A 15,661-nucleotide genomic window follows, 5' to 3' on the forward strand; every position below is an offset into this window, starting at 1 on the left:
GGTAACAGGCATCTTCCTGCCTTTGAAAGGCAGCAGTAAAGTTGGCTGAAACAGCATTCACAGTCCCACTGCAGCTGCAAGCAGTTCTCTTCAGTGACTGTGTCTCTCCTTGTAGGTCTGTAAACTTCATCCCTTCCTGCTCTTCTACCTGTACCCAGGTGCATCAACCAAAAGGTTAACTACAAGCATTTCCTCACTAAAAAGCAGTGCTTTCAGATGTTCAGTTCACATGGTGACGCTTGGACCTGCCTCTGAGGATCTGATGTGAGACGAGACAGAGGTAAGGGGCCAAGGAGCTATGCTGGGAGACATACAAGGAGGATTTTGCATTAAATGCTTTTAGGAATGGCCACAGTGAGATTAGAGGAAAGGGTACCCATTTTCCAGTTTGATTCATGTCTTGGAACTGTGAAAGTATTAGCCTTTACTATTCAGAACCTAATGCGATACCTGTGGAAGTAAATTAAAAAATTCCTGTCCATTTCACTTGTGTTTGGCTGTTGTGTCTCTGTGCGCAGGTACACTGAAGTGCCTGGTTAGAGCTTGAGCCACTTGGTTCCTGTCTTTTTCCATCAGTTGCTGCACTTCTTATTTAGTTCATCTGACATCATCCAATGTATCAGTACCTCCACCACTACACAGCCAGGGAGCTGCAGAATTGCATGCTACCTGCATGAATAGTTGGGAAGCTCTGTGTAAGATACTATGCAAGAAACACTATAACAGGTTTTTTGGTTGGTTTTTTTTTTTTTTTTTGAGGGGATGGGATGTGGTTTTTTGTTTGGTTGGTTGTTTGAGGGTTTTTTTGTGTGTGTTTCTTTTTTTTTTTTTTTTTGATGTTTTGGGGTTTTTTTCCCAACGAAGATTGTAACAACTTCTTAAAGTTGTTTGTAAAGTAGCACATCTGTTTTTCTGCCAGGTTGTTAGGCAATGAAAACAAAGCATGAAGTAGTATTGTCTTATGCTGTATACGTATGTGGTGGTTTGACCCAGGCTGGATGCTAGGTGCCCACCAAAATGACTCAGTCACTCCCCTCCTCAGATGGACAGGGATGAGAGAATATAAGGAAAGTCTTGTGGGTTGAGACAAGGAAGGGGAGAGATCACTTAGCAATTACCATGGGCAAAACAGACTTGACTTGGGGAAATACTGCCAATCAAATCAGAGTAGGATAATGAGAAAATAAAATCTTAAGACATCTCCCCCAACCCCTCCCTTCTTCCCAGGCCCAACTTTACTACTGAATTCTCTGCCTGCTCCCTACCAGTGGCACAGGAAGACAAGAATGGGGGTTGTTAGTTCATTACACTTTGCTCTTGCAGTTCCTTCCTCCTCTTCCCTTGCTCTAGCACGGGGATCCCTCCCACAGGAGACAGTCCTCCACAAATTCTTGAACAGGAGTCCTTTCAATAGGCTGCAGTTTTTCACAAACTGTTCCAGCATGGCTCCCCACAGAGTTACAAGTTCTACCAACAAACCTGCTCCTCTCTCCATGTGTCCACAGGTCCTGCCAGGAGACTGCTCCAGAGTCTTCCAACAGAGTCACAGCTTCCTTTGGGCATCCACCTGCTCTGCCATGGGGTTCTCTACAGGCTGCAGGTGGATATCTGCTTCTCCATGGACCTCCGTGGGCTGCAGGGGGACAGCCTGCTTTACCATGGTCTGCACCATGGGCTCCAGTGCCTGGAGCACCTTCTCCTCCTTCACTGACTTTGGTGCTTGCATAGCAGTTTCTCTCAAATACTCTCAAACCTCTATTCCACCTGCTGTTGCGCAGCAGCTTTTCCCTCTTCTTATACGTATTATCCCAGAGATGCTACCACCATTGCTGATGGGCTCAGCTTTGGCCAGTGGAAGGTCTGTTTTGGAGCCGACTGGCACAGGCTCTCTTGGATGTGGTGAAAGCTTTTGGCATCTTCTCACAGAAGACACCCCTGTAGTGCTCCACTACCAAAACCTGTACAACAACCCAGTACAACAAACCTTTTGCAATATACCAGATGGTTCTTTACTATAGGAGATTAATGAATTCTCAAAATCTCTGTTGTAAATGTTCAATTTCCTTAACAATTTTCAGCTTTTCCTGTTAAAAGAAAAAGCATGTTTCCACACATCAACACCCCTACCCTATGTATGAACCCTGAAGAGATCTCAGGAAAGAGAAAGTCATCAGGAAAAACAGGAGACTTTAGGTAGCTGATACCTGCTGTGAGCACTTCATCTGGGGCCGTAAAGCAAGTTAGGGCGTGGCAGACAAGCTTGATTAACCTTTTTTCTCTCTCATTTTATCCACCTTGTTCCTTTCCCCTGTGCTACTGGATGAGTGGTAGCCATTCCCCTTGAGAACCATAACTGTATATTTTCTGTTTGGTTAGCCAACACAGTCAACACCAGTAAAAATAAATTGCCTTTTTTAAATATTTCTTACAATACAAAACTGCCCTTCAAGGACCTTTATGTAGAGACCTGTAATTAAGGCATCATTATACTCTTAAACAGAGCATGATTAAATACATTCAGCCATGAATAATAGACCTCAATGTCCATGTGCACAAAACACCACTACACTAATTTGCGGGATTATTACTTAGATAACACAAGGGGTAACTTTTTTTTTAAAGCAGTGCATGTGCTTTGGAATCTGTAAGGATTGATCTGAATGTAAGTAGCAAAGAGGTATTTCTAGGAGATATACTGGTAATTTTTTTTCCAGCCTTTCACTTAATGGTTTTAGCCACTCTTGCAGAAGCAGCAAGAGCTGTGTTCTCCTCAAGAGCTTTGGCTAGCTGAAGAGCCAAAAGGATAGATCATGCTCCCCCAGTAATACTGTCCTTCCTTAATGAGCCACATTAATTTAACTGACATGAAGATATGCGGTTGCATTTGCATGCCATGGCAGAAGAGGGAGATTTAATAAAGATCCTTTGCTACTTCCTGGCTATGGTATCATGAAAAGCCACCTGCTGTGTCTGGCAGTCATCCTGCAGTGCTCCTGCATCACTCTTGGGCATTTTCTGGGGCTGGAAGAGCAACTTTTCTCCAGTCCCAAAGGTGAGTGACACTTGGAATCAGACAGTTACAATCCACTGGTACTGAGGAGGTGTGAGAAGGCAGGGGCTGGCCCTGGAAATGGCTTGCCCCCCACCTCCGCCATGCACTTATTATTGCAAATTTATCATGAGAATTTTCCAGTCCAACCAGTTATATCTGCTCAGACGCTCCTTATTATGCTGGCTTAATCTGCATCACTAGCCTAGCAGGAGGAGCAAGAAGCGTGTTAATGCCTTCTGCAATGGCAGCTGATTTGGGAGAAGTGTGAGCAGAACAGCTGTACAAAGAGAGAGACTAGAAACATGAATGTGATTTGGTTTAGGAAAACCAGACTGAAACAACTGAGGAAAAATATTATACATCTGTGGGCATGAAAGAAAGTTAGAAATCTGCGGTGTTGAAAGATAACTTGCCAGAGGGTGAATTAAACAAGAATTGGCAGTGTGATGAGAGCAAGAAGTGGTTATGTATTTTTTATCCATTTCAAATGGAGCAGACACACCTGACACTGGAAGATACAATGCAACTTGACATCTTTACAGTCACTGCTCCAAAGGATGCCACCATCAACAGTACAAACAAGAGCTGCTAACAAGTTGGAAGCCGAAAATAAGGAAGAAGTTTAAAAGAGTAGTTTTGGTTTGGTAAGAGACAAATCCTGTAAATAAGGAATTTAGAACATCTCACATTATGTGAGTGCTGAAATCATAATTTGCAAAGGGACAGTTAGGCAAAGAGATACAGAAAGTTCTACAGATTAGTTCTGCAAAAACAGGTTTTAGTTCTTGGGAAGCTTAGATGAGGTTTTAAATGAATATGAGTTCATTGCCATCTCTGGCTGTTGTGTCACAAGGTAACATTCTGGCCTTCACACAACAACTCATTTGGTCAGAATGCAATCAAGAATTGGAGATAAAGAAGACATATGTAGTCATATTAAATGTGTGTGGGTTTCTGAAGACAAACTACAGATATGACTGTAAATGCCTCCTTTAAGCTCTGTGAACAAAATCATCCAGTGCCTTCCTGCAGTGCCCGTGTATCTGATGGAGAGCCCAGCTGCACCCCAGCAGGATCCTGGCTGTTATTCCTCTACCCTAGCCTCCCCCATGACTTCTCTGTGGAGTGGGGAGACCTCTGCAGACAGGACAAACCCAACATTGCTGCAAGCATGTCAGTCAGACTCTCTGACAGAACAATTAGTTACAGGGGTTTGTTGGGGTTTGGGTTTTTGGTTGGTTGGTTTGGGGTTTGGGTTGTTTTTTTGATTGGTTGGTTGGGGGTTTTGTTTGTTTGTTTGTTTGTTTTAGTATTCTGGTATTGTTTCATTCATTCTTCCTCTTTTAATAACCCCCTTTCAACTGCTGACATGTCAGGGCCTGCATGTATGAGTCTGCATGTATGTCATATGCAGATCTTGGTCTACACTATTTTCTTTAACTAAACATTGAACTGCTTTCCACCCAAATTTTGTGTTTAACAAGGAGACCCAGCAGTGTCCTTTCAAGATCTGGGGTCAGGAGATGGAAAAATGCTGTGCCCTGTACCCCAGCATTGCCTTTGGAAGAAGTGACAAGCACTGTAAAACACCTGCTAACAGAAACGTAAGCTCCATAGGCAGAGAAAGGAACCTTGCCATGTAACACTGTGCTAAACCGCAAAACCTCTACAGCTCTTCTACCAAGTCAGCATGGAAGAAGTTCAGGAGCCTGAAATTACCTTCTGGGGAATCTCTAAGGGTCATATTCTTTTACTTGTAAGGAACTAGTCTACCCAAGACCAAGAGGTATTAGGATGGCTACCCAGGCTCTGAGATCTACCTCTGCTCCAGAAATTAAAATTTCCCTTCGAATTACAGGATGTTTTTCTTGAGGATGCTAACAAAACCACCTGCCATGCAATCTGATGCAGGAGACATGCTTCTGGTGTCCAGGTGCCCTTTTCCAGCTAAAGCATGATAAACACACAAACAGGTCACCCCCCACCCCAGCCCCTGAGTTACAACCTACCTCAGAAAGTCATGATAGCCCAGGTTCTTGTTAATAAATCTCTTGGGGCAGATGACACTGAATGATCCATGTTTGTAAATATATATATACATATATGTAAGTCTTATTTTGGAACAATTTGGTTGCGATGGAAAGCAGGTATGTAGCTGTTTTGGTTATTACTATCTAAAATAACATAGCAACAGGAAAGCATAAAAATATCACATAAGAAAATGTATGAAAGAAAGAAAGAGGAAGAAAGAAAAGAAAAAGGAAAAGAGTAAAAACATATTGCCACCCATATATCTCAGTGAGAAGAGTTCATTGTTGCAATATAGTTGTCTGTTGGTCGAAGTGATAGTCTTGATCCATCGGGGCTGGGGGAAGAAGCCTGTGAAACACAGTGCGATGGGTTAATATACCCTTACATTCAGGTCGGAATGGTACCTTCCGTGTGTGCAGGGGGAGCTTTCAGACCTCTGGTGGAAGGCTTCAGAAACGAGTTTGGAGACGCTTCTCGTTTCTTTGATGGTGTATGACACCTTCTAAAGACACAGCTGCCTCTCACGTCAGAGCAGTTTAGCCAGTAAATGCTCCATCAGACTTCCCTCAGGGGAATGAGGAGGGAGTTCTACAACTGAGCAAAGGGCAACTACCATGATAAAGAGAACCGTCTGGTCTCGGAGGGTCTGCTTCTTTATGGCATAATGAGGTTGTTCTTCCTCTGCTTTGATTGCATCAAAACACAACTAAGTGTGTGAAAGTCACTCCTGTCCGCTCCAGGAGGAGGGTTGTATCAACATGCATTTTGAGGCCATTCCTGAATTCCAGTGCTGAAACTAACATTGCCTCTCTATACCACCATTACTTTCACCCGTCCACTTCTAAAGTATGATTCACATGACTTGGTCTAGGACATCAGTTATTTTGACCATCTTTTGTGAGTAGTTAAGTGGTGCCCCCTTAGAAATGAAAACTGATAATAACAATAATTTTAGATACTTTTTTGAATAGAAATAAAAGTGCAAGTTATTCTTTGTAGCAACATTGCCATGCTCGATAACAGCTCCTATTTTAACAAAAATACCATGATGTAACCAGGTGAATACTCTCTTTTCTAAAAAAAAGAAAAAAATGTGTATATGAGATTAGCTCAGTTGGTTAGAGCTTGGTGTTAAGGACAGCAAGGTCTTAACCTTGTATGGTTAAGGCCATGGTTCTTAACCATGAATGGCCTGTATGGGCCATTCATATAAGAACTGGACTTTTATGATCCTTGCAGGTCCCTTCCAACTCAGCATATTCTGTAAAACAAAATATGAGTGTATACGTGTGTAATTTTCACTTTATTCTTAAAAGTTTATTTTGAAAAAAATGATAAGAGGGATCTCACTGAAACACATAAGAATAAATAGCTACTTGAAGTTGGTTACGGCATATGTTCTTCACCCAGTGGACCAGAACATCACAGAATCACAGAATATGCTGAGTTGGAAGGGACCCACAAGGATCACTGAGTCCAACCCTTAGCTCTGCACAGAACCAGCTCCAAGAGTCACACACATGCCTGAGAGCATCAGCCAAATGCCCCTTGAACTCTGTCAGGCTTGGTGCTGTGACCACTTCCCTGGGGAGCCTGTTCCAGTACCCAACTACCCTCTAGGTGAAGAACCTTCTTCTACTATCCAACCTAAACCTCCCCTGACACAACTTCAGGCAATTCCCTTGGTTCCTGTCACTGGTCACAATTGGTGCCTGCCTCTCTTCTTCCCCTCACAAGGAAGTTGTAGACTTCAACAAGGTCTCCCCTCAGTCTCCTCCCGGCTGAACACACCAAGTTACCTCAGCCACTCTTCATATGATTTCCCCTCAAGGCCCTTCACCATCTCCGTTACCTTCCTTTGGACACTCTCTAGTAGCTCAATATCTTTCTTGTACAGAGGTGCCCAGAACTTCACACAATATTCAAGGTGAGGCCACACCAGCACAGAGCAGAGCGGGACAATGAGCTACAGGGTAAAGTGAATAACCAGGCAGGTATTTAAGGTGTGTATCATTCAGATCATAGAACACAGTGTATCCTACAGAGAGGAACTATGGGCTATTGTGTTTATAGATAGTCAGGCAATTTTAGAGGTGTACCCTACTTACCTTAGGTACCTAATGAACAAATGCTCTTAGACATCATTATTGTGAAGTCACAGAAGCTGCCTTCCAATGAAAAGGCAATCTCTGTGCCTTGGTTTCTTAAAAACAGGTGAGAGAAAACAATGACTTAAACGACCACGTAGAGAAGCTACTCTTTGTTCTCAACCTTATCATGTGTTATCTGTTACAATTTCAAACTCTTGAGAATATTTTAAAAATATTTTACTCAGACAAGGTGAATATTTGCATACACTTAGCTGGGATGGCTGAGCTGGGCTCAGAACACCTTTGTTCTGGCTTCTGCAAAAGGCACAATTTGCATTGGAATGACAGAAAATTATGGTGTCTGACTAATTAGTTTCCATACAATGTTCCCATCACCTCTCAAAGCATTTCAGTGTCTAGACAAAGCTAGACTAATTAAAATTAATAGCCTGACAGTTGAAATAATTCATAACAGTGTGTCATCTTCCTTAGCAGCTTCTCACCAATAGAATTAGAGGAACTTGGTTACTCCTAATTAGAAGATGTACACATATGATGTACAGAGATCCCAATACTGCTGAACGACATGCAAGGGATAGAAGAAAACTGTTGCCTAAGAAAGCCAACTAAGTGTTCTAATTATCTGTATCTTGATAGCACTAAGCAAAGCCTTACCTGAGAGGCGTATGTTTCCTGGGACCCAAATTTCCCAGGTCCTTTCTCTGAACTAGATTTCTGGCATGGATGTGGGATGAACCCCTGAAGATGGGAAGACCTAATACACTGTCTGTAGTGTTTGGGGACCACCTCTGAACTGTCCGATTGCTCTGGGGGCTCTGGGGCATGGAGGGCAGACAGGAGAGGCTTCAGTGGAAAAGTCAGGCTCCCAGGGAAGAAAAAAGTCTCTTTCTCAGCCTAGAAAATGTGAAAGGTCAGCAACTCACATCACGTCATTTCACAGCATGGCTGATTAAGTAACAGTCATTTGAGTTTCATTAAAATATTTGGAAGGGCTCAGCTGTGTCTGGAGGCAATTCTGACACCCCTGCCTCACTCAGTGGATTCGAAAGACTTCTCACTGGAAGTGGGAAGAAATGGGGGAAGAGCAGCACAACACTTTGCTCTCAGACATGGGTGCTACCCTGACTGATTTTATGGGAAATTCACACAGAATGCTCTCCTGACTGCAAAATATTACGTGAAGAATATGTTTATTTAGGCTTAAAGAAAAAAGAAGAAAATTAATTCAGGAGATATTATAACAATACTTTTGTTTCTATTAAGCATCTGAAATAGCAGAAACAAATAATACTACATGAATAAATAAATTGGATGGACAACAAATTGACACAGCAAAACCTGCCCCTTCTGCTACCTCAGCTGTAACTGTCCCTCAGAATCATGGAGCTCCAGCAGTTTTAAGTTTCTTAAGATCAAGAATGCAAAATAATAAAAACTTGCATCACTTAAAGAAGGCATAGGTAATAAAGCAAGTGCTTTATAATTTGAAATGATCTATTTCTTCCTTTAAATACCAATTGGCTTGCTCAATGATGTGGAAATTTAACTGTATCCATTAAAACATTAAAGACCATAAATAAAAAAGTAGCAATTAATTGTGTTGCCTGTTTTTAAGAGGTTGGAGTTTAGTTTTTCACATTCTAGCAGTCTATCAAACTCAGCTCCATTACAGATGTCTTAGAGCTGAATTGATGATGATACTCAAAACTAAGGGCATTCTCTTCAGCAGTCCTACCCTGATGAAGGAACTCAAATGTATAGATGGCTTATGTGACTCTATCATTCTTACTGTGTGAATTACAAATGTTAGAAATGTCAGCTTAATGAGTCATGCAAGAGTCTTCAATGTTCTAAGTCACTGGATCCAATTAATTTTTAAGTGTGCCTAAAATGAACAATGAATACTGAGAAGAAGCAATTCAGTGGTTTTCTCCACGCTCACTTTTTACCTTCTGTTTTAAAAGCTGGACCTAATAATGCTTTCAAATAGCTATCCAAGTCAATTATTAACAATGACTGAAATTTTTAAGGAGCTAACAGCATGGTTTTCTCACCCTTTAAGTCTGCAATGAAATTATTCCAATTTGCATGAACAAATTAGGAAATGGAGAATGTAAGCACTAGTGAAAAAAAGGTAATTTTTTCTCTTCTTTATGCCTGTTTTTAGTAAAGCTACTCAGGATGGAAACATGATAAACATACCCATTTTTAAAATATCTCCATTCTATTTGCTTCATTGAACTTGAAAACTGCTTTGATTTTTACTGTATTTGGCATAATCTAACAGAGTGAATCTTGTTTTCAGTTTGTTTTTATTGAGCAGTGTGGGCCAATGTAATTGGCAGGGCTCGCAGTTATGAAGGGGAAGAGCCGTTTGTTGTTACAGGCAGGCTTTTCTTGAGTTTTATGTAAGCAGTTTTACCACAGCCCTGGATTTTGGACCATTAAACTCTAGATTCTGATTAGCAGGTGTCTTGCAAACAAACATGCGTTTGCTCAGGCAACAATCTCTGGTGGCTTTTCTCAGCTATAGCTCATCTGAAGTTACTGATGTAAACGCTCTTTTTCCACATGTTGGGAGAACACCAACAAGCAGAGTATGAGTGAACCCATCACTTAAGTGACCATGAAGGCATATCATCTGCTGTGGCAGGCCTGTTCTCCAACTTGGGATACAGATGATGCTGTTCCCTGTCCCCTGCCAACATCCCTTCTTGTACCCTTTGAAGAAAGGTCCCCTGCAGGGGTGTCACCCAAAGGGTATGGATTTGTGCCAGGAGAAAAGAACATGAACTGAAGGTGCTGAAGAAGGTACTCAATTTGTCCCACCTTGCTAACAACCAGTAGTCTTTGTAAGTGGAGCTAAGCACAGCAGCTTTTCAGGCTGATGCAGAAAGACATCCCTGTGCTCACTGGAGAGAAGCTGTGGACCACCATCCCAAGGACTCTCCTAACTCACACCGAGGAAAAGCAGCAAATAGCAAGTGGTGGCAGCACTATAAACTGCTTTAGTTGTTCACTCAAGTGAGAGTGGAAGCCTGAACTTCAAAGAAGAGGGAAAAAAAGGAAAAAGGAGTTTGAGGAGAAGTGAATCAAGCAGTTCAGATATGCCTGTCCTAATAAGAAACCTTTACCTTTTGTTGTGCTGTAGGCAGTCCTAAATGTATAACTTGAAAACAGAAAACTGTAAAAACATAAATATGGGGGGGGGGAGGGGGGAGGTATATGCTGCCAGAAAGTGTAAAAAAATTTCTCAATTTGGAATAAAACCTTTGCCTATGGGATTGTGTTTTAAGAGCCAAGTGATAAAATTTCAGCTTCCCTGTAAGTTAAATGAGGTTTAAAATAAGGAATGAATGAAAGAAAAAAAAAATTGTATAATAGAAAGTGGAAAAAAATATACAGCTTATTTATGCCACCTACTGGATTTTTCCTGAAGTATCTTTTCAATCCATTTAGTCGTCACGATGATGTCTGTCACTCCAGCAAATACATTTGCATGGAAGACTATTCGCACAAGTAGACCCACTGATATCAAGCTGATGACTCACATGAGTAAATTACATGTGTGAAATAACACAAATGGAGGAGTGCAGATGGCGGTTACACCCGTTTATTCTGCTAAACTGATGGCTATAGGGCAGCCAAGAGACCCAAAGCTGCAGGGAAGCACTGAAGTCCAACATTGAGGAGTTTCCCAGCTCCTATCAGTGTCTCAGGGGAACGTGCTGGCATGGTTTCCCTCCTTCGCTTGACTCCCTCTGGCTGTCTTTGATATTTTGTTCTAAATGTCCAAAGTGTTTATGAACATGCCGATGTTTTCAAAAATGTGGACCAGCAGCGTGCATGCTTTATCTTCTATCCCTCACCGCTCCTGCAGCTGAGGCTCTGCTGGGAATTCACCAACCAGCCCTGGGGATACAGTCTGTAAAATGACCTGGGAGAGTCAAAAATATCTACTGCAAAGAGACAGGGCAAAACCTCTCTGGTGTGACCCACTGACAGGAAATAACCAAAACAAACAAACAAAAACCAAACAAAAACCAACAGAATCAGAACTAGCAGACCTCTAAAATGGACTTAGTAAATGCACTCAACCCCGCTTACTTCGGTGAAAGGTCCTCACTTTCCAGTCAACAGTGTTAGAATTAAACCCTTTTTAATTTGTGACCCCTCTATTGGGTTGCTCGGTCATGCCAAATAGAACATTTTTGCAAGGTTCAAGGGATCAGACAAAGGCATGCATCAGCAAAGGACAGATCATCACTAACAGACGACGTTTTGTACTTTAAAGGCTTGTACAAAAAAAGTTAAACCTAAAGGACAACTTTCAGATACCTATTTAAAAAAAAAAGAGGCAAAACTGTCTTTTGTTATTTTTTTTCTTCAGAAACATTGATTACAGTTATTTCCAAAGGTGCCAGCAAACTGCAGTAATGTTTAGTCACTGCCATCATCACTGGACAGGCTCAAACCAGAGATGCTCAGACGTACATTAAATGAATGACAATGACTGCAATTTCCTGAAGACTCGCAGTGAGGTTGCTGTGATTTGTGTTAGGACCAATGGAAGTTTATGACTATCTCCTATTACTTCATGACTCCACAGATGACAAATCCAGTATCACCAAGCACCCATTAAAAAAACTGAGAAAAACACTGCACTCTAACCCCATATTCAAAGTGTGACTTGAGCTAGCAAAACAAAAGCAATTCATTATTAAATGATCAATTGTGTACTTGCATTCATCATGCAAGTAGGCATCTTGCATCTAGGTATTTTGGTGGTATTCATCCAGAACACAAAATACCAGATCATTATTTTTTTACCCCTCACCAGTAGGTTCTGTAACATTATGGATAATAAAGATCTGTGCAGCTAGCCTGAAAATCAGGAGTAGAAAATACTAGTTATGTGAAACAGTGATGAATGAATATTCTTCTTGGAACTGTTGCATTTTTTGCATCTTGTAATTCATCTCTGAGGTTAGCTGTCACACTTGTTTCTAGTGAAAAGGCATATATAAGCAGCTGATGACTGCTATTATTTCTACTTTGCATTTGCTTGCTTTATATACTGTGCTTCTTTTATTTCTCCTCTTTTTTCACCCTTTCCAGTTTTTCTCTTTCTCCTCCTCTCATTTCTGATGTGCTTTTTCTTCTCCTACCTCTTCATACCTCATCTTATTGGGTTTTATTTTATTTTGCCTTTCTTGTTCTTTTGATTTAGCCTCCTTTCATCTACTTTTTAATTTGCATTTTCAGTTGACTCCAAGACAATTTGCATGTGAGTACCTGAAAACATTCCTGTGCATGTGCTCCACCATGCACTGACCCTCACAAACTGGAGATTCACTTTCAGGACTCACTTGCTCCTAGACAACAACTTCAGAGACTGATCAATGCCTCTATGAGTTGAGAAGATCTAAACTGGTTTCATTCAGGGAGGAATTTCATATTTTGATATAGGATGCTAGGTATGCCTGTTTGCATTGTTCACCTCCTTAAATATTAGTAATATGCACCATTAGGTATAAAGAAAAATCCTAATTTTGTTCCACTAAACGTTGTATTCGTCTTCTCCTCTCTTGCAGGAGAATGTGCAGTTATTGACATCAGAAATGTCAATCCCAGCAAGGAGAAAGTTTCAGTTTCTGTGAGTTGAATGATGGCAATACACCCGCACCAAGCCCATAGGACTTCTGCTGGGGTGTTGCTTGAGAACTATGTGGCTGCTCGAGACCAGGGCTTAACAGTGAGGTTTAATGTTGTCTCTCTAGAGGATGGAAAGTGCCATAAATGTCTCCAATGTTGTACTGTGAAGAAAAAAGTTCTTTAAATGTGATGTATTAAAGGCTAATGCAAAGGATCAAGCAGCAAAGATCTGGGGCTTTCTTCAGGCTGGGATAGGCACTCACTGTTTCCAGCATGGAGGTTCAGTCTAAGCAGAATTAGCTGGGAGTTAGCTGATCTCAAAAAGGGAGACGCTTTCCTTGGCTTCTTCCAGCAGAAATAAATTTCTACCTACTGTAACTTATTACCATCTGATATGCTGAGTCATGAAGCTGAGGTTATAGAAATCTTTATGCAATCTTTATAAATCAGCCTCACATAATCTCAGGCGCTTTCTGCTTCATCTCTGTTGAGTCACTCATTTGACAGTTGTCATTCATCTTAGATTGAGATGTAATTTAATAGTTTCATTTCAGCATGAAGATAGCGTCATCTAAAGTTGAGCTCAGAAAGATTTAAAGGTGTAACAGAGGAAATATTAATACTGTAAATAATATCTGTAGAGCTGTATGCGTCTATAAATCAGATACTGCCAAGTTGGAAAGGCGGTCTACATAAAGAAGAAAAAAGCATCTTTGCTTGTCTTCCCCTGCAGAGTACAGCCGCTCTGCCATCGACACCCACTCCAGAGGCAATGGCTACCAAGTTGTCACCATGCTCTCACTGCCTGTACTTGTTGGGATCACCTGCCCACACAGCTATCGTTTATACCCATTGAGGGATACGAGTGGGAGCGAACTTGTGAACGGGAGATGTAGTCCAGCAAGAAACCAGCAGCCTCACGACTGAGAGCAACTGAGCTGCGGCAACACGGATGTTTTATTTGGGGGTCACAGCTCTCCTCGGGCCAGGCCACGTTGGTCGCCTGCCCAAACCTGAGTTGCCCCGGCAGCGCGGGCGCGGAGAGGTCGCAGGGAGGCCGCAGAGCCGCCTCCGACCGAGGGTCAGGCCATGGTGTCATCCGGGACCTGCGGGCCCCGCGGCTAAGCCGACCCCCCGGGTATCTCCGGCACCACGCCCGCGCTCGGGGCCGCCCCGGCCCCGCACCCACCGCCCCGCTGTGCATCCGACGGCCACCCGCCTGGGCAGGGACCCGCCTTTCCCGCCGCGGGCCGGCCTGGTGGGGGAGGGAGGAGTGGGAAGGGAGGGGTGGCGTTCCCCCCGCCCCAGGGAACAACCCGGCGCCAGCTCCCTGGGATAGCGAGGACTTCGCGGCCGCACGGACCCCCTGCAGCAGGGGTGGGGGGAGGCAAGGCAGGAGGGGAAACAGCAGCCGCCTCTGCCCGCCAAAACGCGTGGGGTGACGGGACGGGGGCGGGCAGAGCCGCGCCGACCCCTGGCCCAGGTGCAGCCAGCCCGCCGCGATGCCCAGTGACACCCCGGCCTTCAGCAAGCCCCCGGACGTCGCGGGGCCGGGGGACAAGGCGGGCGGCTTCGGGAAGGCGGCAGCGCCCATGGCGGCTGTCCCAGCGGACAGGGGTGCCGGCGCGGCGGGGAAGAAGCGGCCGCGTATGCCCAAGTGTGCCCGCTGCCGCAACCACGGCTACTCCTCGCCGCTGAAGGGGCACAAGCGGTTCTGCATGTGGCGGGACTGCCAGTGCAACAAGTGCAGCCTGATCGCCGAGCGGCAGCGGGTGATGGCAGCGCAGGTGAGCTCTTCCCGGAGCGGCGAGGGGTGTCTGCCGGCGGCGGGCAGTGCCCTGCCCCCAGCGGGGTTAGTGGCCGTCGGGGCCAGGTGGCCGCGCCGAGGTGCGGTGTGCGACCGCGGGTGGCCTCGCCCCGGGCTCGAGTTAGTAGTTGCATCGGCTCCTTCCTACGTTAATGAGACTTTCAGCTGTATTTCTCTTAGGTTATATAATTTTGTTTTACATAACAAATGGGAGATGCCCCAGAGGCGCGCAGGACTGTGGTGCGGGCGAGCCGGCGGAGCGGGGCGAGGGGCGGCGGTGAGCGCACGGCAGAGCGCCGCTCCCCCAGCCGCCTACAGCCCAGCCCTGTGGACAGCTCCCGACTGCGCGGGACGGCCGTGGTTGCGTTTGCTGATGCTGGGAGGCATTACTTGAGCTCATTTCTGACTTATTTTTTGACGGCGTTGTTCCAGATTTTGCGTATAGCAGCTCTGCAAATCGCTACGGCAGTGGGTTATTTTAAATCTAAACGAGGGCTCAGTAACCGTTAAGAAAACGGCATCTAGTTTAGAGGAGGAATAACTTTGTTTCGTTGGTAGTCCAGGTGAAATCACAGCTCTCGGGCAGGGCAAATGTAGGGCTATATTAACCCGTTGTGATCCTTATCTTGAAAAACAACATTAAGAGGAGCAGTCGGCATGTAGTGGCTACTGGCATATGAGCTCTGGCCGGGGGGCTTGCGCTCTTTAGTTAGTGTAAACGGTCCCTTACCGACAAATGAGAAGGCAGCTGCTGGTGCAGGTAAAGGCAGTGGTATCAGACCCCCGCATCCTGCGAGTGATATGCGCTCAGAGCTTCGCGATCCCACATAAAATGAATGTCGGCCAGACAGCTTTTAAAAATCTTAGCAGCTCTGGATTAAATCTTTCCCCATTTTTTTGTTCAGTTATTCAGTACAAGTTTATGAAATGTCTTCAGATCTCACTGGGATTGAGTTTTTGTTCATTTAAACAATTCCTCTTTGTCGGTGGCGTGGCAGTCCAGAA

At 44.0% G+C, this 15,661-nt stretch overlaps 1 protein-coding gene across 2 annotated transcripts in view; it reads left to right on the forward strand.

The window, feature by feature from the left end:
- The first annotated feature begins 14,109 nt into the window (after positions 1–14,109).
- DMRT1 (doublesex and mab-3 related transcription factor 1) overlaps positions 14,110–15,661 on the forward strand; it is a 67,871-nt gene continuing 66,319 nt past the window's right edge. The window contains exon 1 of one of the 2 annotated variants that reach the window (XM_032676347.1): positions 14,110–14,636. In XM_032676347.1, the coding sequence (XP_032532238.1) occupies positions 14,352–14,636 (285 nt within the window). In that variant the 5' untranslated portion in view covers positions 14,110–14,351. Of the gene's footprint in view, positions 14,637–15,199; positions 15,417–15,661 lie in introns of those variants that run through there. The other variant, XM_032676349.1, reaches the window with a different exon arrangement.

The sequence above is a fragment of the Chiroxiphia lanceolata genome, chromosome Z (genome assembly GCF_009829145.1).
Source record: "Chiroxiphia lanceolata isolate bChiLan1 chromosome Z, bChiLan1.pri, whole genome shotgun sequence".
Classification (NCBI taxonomy): Eukaryota; Metazoa; Chordata; class Aves; order Passeriformes; family Pipridae; genus Chiroxiphia; species Chiroxiphia lanceolata.